At 37.0% G+C, this 10,595-nt stretch overlaps 2 protein-coding genes across 5 annotated transcripts; both read right to left on the reverse strand.

Annotated features, from left to right (window-relative positions):
* Positions 1-216: 216 nt before the first annotated feature.
* LOC111496769 (U1 small nuclear ribonucleoprotein 70 kDa-like) lies at positions 217-5,554 on the reverse strand. Of its 4 annotated transcripts, none has more exons than XM_023147273.1 (11): positions 5,247-5,554; positions 4,669-4,783; positions 4,461-4,540; positions 3,913-3,988; positions 3,764-3,828; positions 3,626-3,688; positions 2,161-2,242; positions 1,900-2,062; positions 1,609-1,680; positions 703-1,450; positions 217-575 (listed from the first exon to the last, which is right to left on the reverse strand). In XM_023147273.1, exons 1-10 carry the CDS (start codon positions 5,343-5,345, stop codon positions 730-732), a joined length of 1,536 nt encoding a protein of 511 aa, XP_023003041.1. In that variant the 5' UTR covers positions 5,346-5,554; the 3' UTR covers positions 217-575; positions 703-729. The 4 variants fall into 4 exon arrangements, with proteins under 4 accessions (XP_023003041.1, XP_023003043.1, XP_023003042.1 ...); XM_023147275.1 differs by having other exon boundaries at positions 217-617; XM_023147274.1 differs by having other exon boundaries at positions 700-1,450.
* Positions 5,555-6,317: 763 nt separating this feature from the next.
* On the reverse strand, positions 6,318-9,878 carry LOC111496718. Its single transcript, XM_023147202.1, has 3 exons — positions 9,425-9,878; positions 9,080-9,295; positions 6,318-6,784 (listed from the first exon to the last, which is right to left on the reverse strand). The coding sequence occupies exons 1-3, from the start codon at positions 9,656-9,658 to the stop codon at positions 6,710-6,712; spliced, it is 525 nt and encodes a 174-aa protein (XP_023002970.1). The 5' UTR covers positions 9,659-9,878; the 3' UTR covers positions 6,318-6,709.
* Between the last annotated feature and the right edge of the window lie 717 nt (positions 9,879-10,595).

Here is a 10,595-nt window from a genome sequence, read left to right on the forward strand (position 1 = left end):
GTCAAAAGAAGACAATATCTGCTAGTTGCAAGTCGTCGTTACAGTGTAATTAAATACGACATCACAAAATCCGATTGATAAGTTGGGACAAGAGAAGCTCTCTGGAGTGGACATTGTTTTTGTTATTTTGCCGATGAACTCAAGAGGGGTTGGGACAATCAAAATAATCATGTTAAAAAAACGAAAATATAGTAATAATAATAATCCCCAAGACAGTGACAACCACCACGACCAAGTTTCATTTTAACAGCTTCAGTTTACTCCTAAACACTATCAATAGCAAACAAACCTACACGCATCCACTGCATTTGACCTTGTTCCCACCAAAAGGACACTAATCGGATCAAGCATTCAAAACGTTCTATATCAGCTTAAATAGCATGGCTACAAAGTAATACATAGTAAGTCCAGGAGTTTTAGCACATACATAAACTGTGCAAAAATCTGCATAACATGGCTGAAACTGAAACACTCCGAAGAACAGAACATACAGCACCAAGCATATGCAACGACGTTTGGGCAACTTGAGGCCAATTAACAAAAGAAGACAATTCCAACACCGATCATCACAGCACCTACATGATATTATCATGAAATTTGGTATCTATCATCATAACCTGGAAAACAACATTCACATGGGAGAAGGGATGGCTTCTAAATTATATAAAGAAAAGGGAAGAAAGTGAGCAGATACTTTACCATCATCAGATCACACTGCATCATGAGAAACTAAAACTCTCTTGAGTGAGATCTATCTGCACGTCTATATTCATGATTCAAATCACGCGACCTCTCTCTATCACGTGTTTCAGAAGTGCCACGTTCGTAACGGTAATCATCCTCCATTCTATCATACTGATCATAACGATCTTGGCCATGATGTTCGGGGTGATCATATTGCTCTCGACTTCGGTTGTGTTCGAAGTGATCATAGTATTGGGGATCATGATCAGTATCTGGTGGGTGTCTGTGCCCATGCACAGGCTGATCATACCACCCATGACCATCCTCAGTTTCACCAGGATCAATATCTTTGTCCCTATCACCATGTCTGTCCTTTTCATATTTCGAATCTACCCGATCATAATCAGATTCCCTATCATGGGAGCGACCACGATCAGGGTCTGCATATCCCCCTCCGTGATCCCGATCCCTCTCCCTATCTCTGTCCCGATGACGATCCCGATCACGATCTCTGTCCCGCTCATAATCACGACCTCGATCCCTTCCTCGATCACGATCACGTGTTCTATCACGGTCATGCCCACGCTCTCTCTCTCTTTCCCTTTCCTTTTCTCTATCCCTATCCCTATCTCTTGTCCTATCACGATCTCTGTGATGTCGGTCTTCTCTGAGATCATGATCCTTAGATCTATCATGGGAACGTTCCCGAGACTTCTCTCTCTCTCTTTCTCTGTCTCTTCCTTTTTCATAAGACTTTTCCCTATCTCTGAAAACATTAAATTGAAGCCTAATTTTACATGGTATCATAAAATTAACAATAAATTGAAGTTATGTTTAAATGCTGAAATTATTACTTGAAAGAAGCATAAAATGTTGACAAAAAATGTTGATCTAGAAGGAACAAGGTATGGAACATCATCATACCGCTCTCCATGGCGATCTTCACGAGCCCTAGGCTCCTCTGATCGAGATGGTGCTCCAGATTGCTGTTGCTCCCTGAACAAATTATAAATGCTTTCAGCATGGAAAATAATACATTAAATTCAGTCTCATTTTTATAACTTTTCAGCAATCAACAAAAATATCTTCCTAGGGCACAAAAACATCAGATCGAGAATCATTTTCAACAGTGCTGTTCAATAGTACAATAATCATCAATATTTCTCAAAGGCATGCGCTTGAAAGAGCAGAAGTTGTTGAAATCATATTAATTACCTTCCAGCATGCCTCTGGCTATTTTCTTCACCTCCCACTCTGGTGGTTCCAAGACCACCACCCAGCCGACGAGGACGCCAATTTGGTACAGTTCTACCTCGCTCAACATCCACTAGTACCCTTCTACCATCAATCTTCCTACCATCAGCTTGTTTATATGCAGCTGAATAATTTCAGATGGAGGTAAGTAAATTAAACAGTTTCAAAAGGAGAATATAATCAAATAGAAAGGGTTCAAAATTCGAATTGATTGAGACAAACCTTTCATATCTCTTTTGTGCATGTACTCAATGAAAGCATAGCCTTTAGGTTTACCTGTCACCTTGTCTGTAATCAATCGGACCTGCAAAACACAGAAAATCACACAAACAAGAAGTCATATTGCAGAAAAAAAGTCAAAACCTCTTTCCATTATGCATTCTCCATAAAGGATCTACTAGTTTATAGATCATATACTATAAGAAAGTTTGTCATAATCTAATCCTATTGGCACGGCAGACAGGCACTATGCCTAATTAGCCGTGCTCACCTTTAAATAATAGAGCTTCCATTGCGAGATGCATCACCACCAGCTAGAGTTGGAAAAACTGAAGTATTTGGGGCCATTTTACCAGTTGTTGAACGCATTAAACTCCCCTTACCAGGGAAATTATTTTTCAAGTAATGCAAAAAGGTATATGTAATACAGGAAATACCAGGAGACCTTCTCAACGACGAAATTTTTTTGATGCCTTTAAAGCCAAAAGTAATACTTTTAGCAGCAGAAAATCCATGCAGTACAAAATTCAAAGGAGAAAGAGATGGTAATAATCCCTATGTGCTTTACCCAAGGCAGAAAAATAGGGAAGTTGACAATCTCCATTGTTGCTTGAATATTAAGGCCAAAAGACAATGAACATCACTCCACTGCCCAACCTAAAATTTTCAGCTTTGCCATGCATGGTGAAGCGCACCATCTTTGGGATCCGAACCGTAGAAATACTGACATCATTAATAATATTTGGCTGAATGTAGAATAACTGCCTCCTTACCAGGAATTCTTGATGTATAGAACTTTACTAAGGAATTTCCTATTAACATCATGCCTCGAGAATTCTATAGTGCAACTGTGTCTGGGCAAAGACACAATCGCTACGAGGAAAATGAAATACAAATGAAAGTCATTACTGCATACCCGCAGCTTTACCTGAGAGACTATTAGGAGCTTGAATTATCAATGATGAATCCAGGGAGGTGTTTGGCACTAATCTTTCTTCAAAAGTGGTTCCATCATAACGATCCAGTCAGGTAGAAATATGTTTTATTCCCATAAAAACTTACCCATTTGACTATTTTAGTTTAAATGGGGAGAAGGTTAAAAGAACAATACAAATAAGAGACCTTTTTGACATATAGATAATTCAGAAGGCCAGTGGAATTTTTTTGATGGGTTATTTTGAAGATTAAGCATGAACTGGTTCATTATCACTACAACAATGAAAAACATTACAAGAAAACCTGTTAACTAAGACAACCACCAACGAAAATCCATGCTTAGAGATGCCACTAGACCAACTGACGGTGGTTTAGAATAGTATAGATTCTTAAAAAAATAAGCTTTAGAGAAAATGAACCCAAAAACATGATTACTACCCAAAAAACTTTCTGATAGTAAAAATGAAGTATTTAATTCACCACACAAATATTAACCTCTTACCAAGCTCCATGAGGATGCTCAAATACCTACCCGTTTGATTGGCCCATATGACTCAAACTCTCTTTTGATTCTGCTCTCAGATGTCTCATAGTTCTGCCATCGGATAACAATCATTTTAAGTAAAACAATTAGCTTAGACTAAAAAACTGTACACTACATTTTACACACCAGTCTAGCCACAAAGAGAGTTTTGTATGGATCTCCAGTAACATTTGGATCATCACGTTCAAGATCTGCACAAAAGTACGTAGGTAAGACACAAGACATTGAACTTCTTTTAACAAACAATTGAGGGAGAGTATTGAAGATATTATCACATTTTGGAAGCTCCTCGGCAGCTTTCTGTGCACCCTTTTCAATTCTTAACAAGTGAATTCTGGCCCTCCTTTGCGACTGAAAAAAAAAATTAAGACTATTACCATCAATTAATCTTCATAAACTAGTTAGTTGGAAAAGAAATTAAGACTTTTACTGCTAGTCTGCAAAATAGATACCACCATAAGTAAGAGGCAGCACAGATGCTGTTTTACAACATTGTTTCCTATGTTCAGCTTAATCACATTTTTCTGATTTCTCTGTTGTTTAAAGACAATTGAAGCATTGCTTCCTTCAAAAACAATTGCCAAATAAATTGTTTGTTACCCACTAGCCTAAAAATGTACAAGCCACCTAGATTCTAATCCTAAAACTGTGTTTAAAACACAAACCATTTTGCACCGTTAAGTAACAATAGAGCCTTGAAGTCATAAGCTTAATATTCATTTTCCTTATTAAACATTCATTTACTCAAAACATATGTATTGGAGAGAGAGTATGAATGGTTTAAAATTCAATCCGACAATCATCAAGAAGTGCATCATCTTACGGGAGTTTCACCCTCTTGAACAGGGGGGGCATATTCCGGATCATCAGGTTCTGCAAAATGACTAACAAACTGGGCCATCCCTTCAAAACAAAATGAGATAGAATTATATCCTTCCGCGAAAACAAGGAAATGTAAAAATAAAAATAAATTTTTAAAAGTGCATAAAATATCAATAAATGATATGCAAGTTCTGAGAAGTAATTAAAACCTGTTAATGGAGGACATTTTCTTTTTTCTGGTGGAGGCTTATACTCCAAAGGCGGTCGGGGCTCAAAGAGCTTCAGGAGATTGGCCGTAAGACCAGTGGGATGACTCTGCCCAATCTGCATAAGAAGAAAAATTAAGAAACCGAAAGATTCCATAATCGAATGTTCTGCAAACACTTTAAGCTTCTTCTAGAACTATAATCCTCACTTCAACCCCCAATAATGATATTATGTCATCGCTTCACACCATCTGCCTCTAACAATAATTTTCCCCTTTTTTTCTCCTTAACAAGAGACTGCACCTTACATTGACAGCACGTTGTAACAAATTACGAGCCATTCAACGGATAGAACTTAATTTGTCATCTCTAAACAGGAAAACGAAAACCGATCGTCATGAAGACGCAAGACCTATTACAGCAGCATTTATCCATAATTTTTGCGACACAAAAAGGAAAATCCGTATTTCTTCTAATGAACGTGTGCGAAATAACTTCTTGAAACCCTAGCTCTCTTAAAACAAAACAAAATCGAACGCTCCTACAGAAATAACAATAATCATCAAAACTATTCCACCTACCAGCTTAAGCTGAAGGACATTAGCACGATTCTGGGCCTTGGTACGAGCCTGAACCGCGGCGTTTTGGTTCCGCATGAAGGCATCATTGTAATCTCCCATGGCAGCGCACGATCGTCGGTAAGACTAGTACAATAACAAAGAATTAGTACGAGAGATCAAATCGAGTGGAGGGAGAACATCGGTGAGTGGTTTCTGCTCGGATCTAATTGGTACAGTCGTGTCCCGACGTAGGGAACGAAGAAGAGGCGGCAGCGAAAAGACGGAAATGGTTTAGCGCTTTAACGAGGGTATTTATACGCCGTTCTGCAAGGCCGGATTATATATGGGCCAAACTTGTCGACGGTACTTAAACAATTACACTTCAGGAATCCTTTTTATTTTCTTTTCTTTTTTAACTTTCCAATAAAATTTCGATCTTTTGAATTTTAAAATAAATGTTTATTATATGGAATTATAGTAATTTCTTTTTTAGAAAATAATAATAAATCATTGATTCCTCACCTTCTATTTGTTAATACGAAGTCAAACTACTTCAATTAATAATATTAATATGGAATTTATGGAGATTTTATTGTTTTTTTTTTTTAATTTTTAAAATAATATTGTCAATGCTTATGTTATAATTTACTAGGACAGATTTATTTTCGAAGAACATAAATAATTACCATAAAGATTTTGGATATTAAAAATGACCCTAAAGTTGCATATTATATTTCTTTTAAGTCACTTAAATTCGTTTCTATGTCGTTTAGTAGTTGTAAGATCGGCCTATATAGGCATAGAGAAGATAGTAGTTCGAGTTGGAATTTCGCAGCCGTCCTTGTCTAGTGCATTTGTCTTTATATCCATTTGTTTCATTCCATTGGTTAATCTAGAAAGACCCATTAAGCAGTCTCAAGAGTGTATAATATAATATTACAAGTGCATTCCGTACTTTAAAAGGAATCAAAAACACTATTTGAAGCACAAATTTGACTCAACCTGCACCTAACACGCTGGGACATGGGACAACTCTAAGGTTGAACAATTCCATTACATGAGATATTCAAATTGACAATCGACAATCGACAATCGGCCAAAGCAACGGAATATGAAATTATCCAAAGTTCTAAGCACATAAATCATCCGCAGCAATCACAGAGATGCAAATAGGACAGTAAAAAAAATATGCAAGTGATAGGTTTGGAAGTAGAATTTATGTCACCCTCTTCTACCTGTTTCAAAAACTTTCAAAATTGATCTTTCATCTTTATAAATAACATTAACACTATAACATTCTAGGCAAAAACGCTGTTTGACCCATCTTGCAATACTAAAGCAAAGGGGAAGAATCAAATTTTAAAGAATATAGATTTGCCAATCACTGCCTCCTAACAAACTTCAGACAGCAATCTAGTGGCTGAAAGGGCAGAATAGAGAGGTCTCGAACCTTAGATCATTATGAACATCATCCATCTCACAGCTTACTCCCAGTTTTGGTAGCTGGTCTCCCTGCTTTTATCTGCTTTTCTTTGCATCTTTGCGAATTCTCGTGCACTCTGATAATAAATATAAGAAGAGTACAGAGAATAGAGGTTAGAGTACATTGTCATGTCTGCATGTGTAAGAATATGTGACATATGGGATACCACTGGCTATAGCAATAGCTTTTACAATGAAATTAAAGGATATGCTTAGCACTATCAGTGAAAGATCAAATCTACCAATATGTCTGCATTTCACTAAAGTAAATTGCTATCAATAAGAATTAATAAATTTCCTCCCCTCCTAGAAGGAGGTTCATTAGTTAATCATTTCTATCAAAACACAAGATTAGATGAGAAGCAGGATTCCCTTTATTGGTTTGCAGTCTATTCAACGTGGGACTCAAGTTCTCCCATCGATCATAAACAAAGCCAATGCATTAAGTACACATAAGAGTTTAAATTGTTAGTTTTGGAAACAAAAAGGAGCAGTGACTGCTTGTTGTATAAATTGTTCTTTAAAGTTTTTTTTCCTCCCTCTTAGTCTGTTCTCATAATCAACTATTTTAAAGAATAAAAGTTGTTTTTTCTTTAAGAATAACGGATTCATAAACAAAAATCTGGCCCAAGTACAAGGTATAACCTCAACTTCTACAAATCGCCAGATAGCACCTCTATAAGCAGTTCTCTATTTTTCATAATAGACAAAAGAGCTTGATCTTTTTGAGGATAACAAACCTCCCTGTCCTTTAAAGCTTGTGATCATTGAAGAACAAACTCTATTTTTGCTATTTGAGATTACTATAATTCTTTATCAGGCAGCTATAGTGAGGACAACAAGATACCCTGAACTTCAATAATTCTTTATCAGGGTGTTTGAGGAAAAGATAACCTCGGCTTTTGTAAATCACCATACCCCATATCCATATAAAGTACTATATTTTGCAGAATAGAATGAAGAACTTGATCTCCTTTTAGGCTGCAGGGAGTGTAGAAAACAACAAACCTCGCTACCCTTATAAACTAGTGATAACTGAACAACAAACTTGCAGTTTCCTGTTTGAGACCGTAGTTTCCTATTTGAGACAGGGCTGTAATTCTTTCCCGTAGGCAGTATAGAGAGGATGACAATTAAGAGGCAACCCACCATCGACAATTGATTGTGGAGGGAGGTATTAGCTAGCAGGTTAAAACTATTCCAAAACTTAGAAACAGTTTTGTAAGCAGGTAATAACAAACCTCACTGTCCTTGTAAGCTAGTGATCATTGAATAATAAACTTGAAGTGTAACAGCTCAAGCCCACCACTAGTAGATATTGTCCGCTTTGCCCCGTTATGTATCCTCATTAGCCTCACGATTTTAAAATGCGTCTGTTAGGGAGAGGTTTCCACACCTTTATAAGGAATGTTTCGTTCTCTTCTACAACCGAGGTGAGATCTCACAATCCACCCCCTTGGGAGTCCAGCGTCCTTGCTGGCAGCGCAGTGTCTGGCTCTGATACCATTTGTAACAGCCCAAGCCCACCGCTAGTAGATATTGTCCGCTTTGGCCCATTATGTATCCCCGTTAACCTTACGATTTTAAAATGCATCTGTTAGGGAGAGGTTTCCACACCCTTATGAGGAATGTTTCGTTCTCCTCTACAACCGATGTGAGATCTCACATGCAGTTTTCTATTTGAGACAAATATGATTCTTTATCAAAGGCAGCTATAGCGAGTATGACAATTAAGTGGCAACCCATCATCCACAAGTGGTTATGAACGGAAGTATTAGAAAGCAGGTAAAAACTGTTACAAAACTCAGACATGTTAACCTTTGGTCCCTTGTAAATCACATGAAGTGACTAGCTTGGCAGACAATATAGCAAGCTTCCAGTAAAGAACCCCAACTTCACTGATAATGTTTGAGAAAATTATTTAAAACGACCAAGGAGTCATACAAATTGTCAAGTTTCTGAATAGGCAACGATATCAAGAGTCAAGAACAGGATGCCATTCATCCAATGGAAACACAAGGTTGCACTTCATAGTAATTGACTCGTTTTTCTATGAAGAATCCCATTCATCAAATAACAAAGTGCAATTTCAGTTCAACTATGAAGAATAAAACCTACGTTAAAGTGGGTAGGTTGGGAGGCAGAGGCTATACCATTAGCATTTTGTTTGAAGATAACTTCCCACCTAATGATTATTAGAATTGCAACATTCAGACTTAGGAATGAGAAAAAAAAAAAAACTAAACTCCAACTGCACCTGGTTTGTAATTATAGTACATAGAATGCCCTTAGATACCGTTTTCGTGAGCTAAGAACATAAGATGATAATCAGGGGATATTAAAACTTAATCATGAGAGAGTAAATAACCAACCGTTGATTTCTCTGCAGGCGTATCAATAACAATGGAGCGCACGGACATCCGGGCGATCTCGGAGATAGCAGCCTCTCTATCACCAGGCACTTCACTGGTTAGGTCCTCGTACGCAGCCTCGAATGCCTCTAGCCAGAAACTCGGTAACCTGATACGGTGATTATTTGTGTAAACGTCCCACATGTGCTTCACCGTCTTCTCCCTTTCCTCCATCTCCTAAAATCGGAAGCCAACAAATGTGGGAAAAACCATGAAATCGATGAGTTAAATTCCATCAAGATCTAGCTCAAAAATCACGAATAGATACACGGAGAGAGAGAGAGAGAGAGAGTGAGAGACACTAACAAGCACATCGAGATCGTCATGGATGTTAAAATCGATATTATCAGACAGGCTGTTGAGATTACCAGCGGACCATCGAAGAGAGACAGTACCGGTGAACATGGACCAAAATGCGAGCAACAAAATGGCAGCCAATGCCCAGAACTTGTAACGGCATTTTCCGAATAAACTCGAAACCGAGCTCTCTTTCTTCCCGGCACTCGCTATCGTCGTCGGAAGGACATCGTCGTCCTTCATATCGATCAACGACAATGAGAAGAAGAAACAAAAATCAAAAGCCTAGACTCACTGCTGGAAAATCGATTTTAGAACAAACGAGAAATCATGCCCTCGTTCTTCTGCATTACACATCGAAGATACACCCAGATTTGGACGGAGAAGAGATTTCTTCTCTCACTGAAAAGAGAGAGAAAAAAAAAAATAAAGAAGAGAGATAAAGACGGAAACAGAGGGTTCCTTAAAAAAGATTGCTTGATCTACAATAGTATTATAAATTATAATTATGATTATGATTTCATAATCTCATTTTAATTAATATCTCATATGATAATAAAAATACGTGGCGGGATGAATCTTTGCCGTAGTCGGGTATTAATGTTCTCAACCATCCTTATATGACTGACACCACCTAACCAAAAACGACGTCGATTTAATTTGTATTTTGGCGTGTTTTTTTACCCATATTCTCGCCCTCCATTTTATTTTTATCACAATTTTATGTTTTATTTAATTTTTATTTTTAAATATTAAAAAACTCAAATAATTAATTTCAAAATTATATATATATTTGTTATATAAAACGCGTCTTAAAATTCTGAAGCTAACAACAAGTAATGAGCTAAAGCGGAGAATATTTACTAACAGTGGGCTTGACTATTATAAATGATATCTGAGCGAGACAGTGGGTGGTGGACTAATGAGAGATACAATTCTTACAAGAGGGTGAGAAATCTCTCTAGTAGAAAACCATAAGTTTAACGACAATACATAATGAACAAAAACGTGGGCTACGTGGACTACATTCATATTATAGTCGGGGTAAAAAAAAGTGAGCTAATTGATGGATATCTATTTGTAATAAATAATTTCAAAATTAATATATTTTATAAAAAAAAAAATACAATATAAGAAATAAAAACATAATTAAAATTGAAAAAAAAAAAAAAAAAAAAAA

Source organism: Cucurbita maxima, unplaced genomic scaffold (assembly GCF_002738345.1).
Source record: "Cucurbita maxima cultivar Rimu unplaced genomic scaffold, Cmax_1.0 Cma_Scf00023, whole genome shotgun sequence".
Classification (NCBI taxonomy): Eukaryota; Viridiplantae; Streptophyta; class Magnoliopsida; order Cucurbitales; family Cucurbitaceae; genus Cucurbita; species Cucurbita maxima.

What these genes read in the sequence shown, in the direction of transcription:
- LOC111496718 (XM_023147202.1), bottom strand. Translation starts at nt 9,658, where the DNA reads ATGAAGGACGACGATGTCCTTCCGACGACGATAGCGAGTGCCGGGAAG. An exon ending in ATGACGATCTCGATGTGCTT is followed by an intron (nt 9,296 to 9,424) that starts GTTAGTGTCTCT and finishes TTCCGATTTTAG; the next exon opens with GAGATGGAGGAAAGGGAGAA. An exon ending in CGCCTGCAGAGAAATCAACG is followed by an intron (nt 6,785 to 9,079) that starts GTTGGTTATTTA and finishes ATTTATTATCAG; the next exon opens with AGTGCACGAGAATTCGCAAA.
- LOC111496769 (XM_023147273.1), bottom strand. Translation starts at nt 5,345, where the DNA reads ATGGGAGATTACAATGATGCCTTCATGCGGAACCAAAACGCCGCGGTT. An exon ending in AAAATGTCCTCCATTAACAG is followed by an intron (nt 4,541 to 4,668) that starts GTTTTAATTACT and finishes TTTGTTTTGAAG; the next exon opens with GGATGGCCCAGTTTGTTAGT. An exon ending in GCACAAAAGAGATATGAAAG is followed by an intron (nt 2,063 to 2,160) that starts GTTTGTCTCAAT and finishes GAAATTATTCAG; the next exon opens with CTGCATATAAACAAGCTGAT.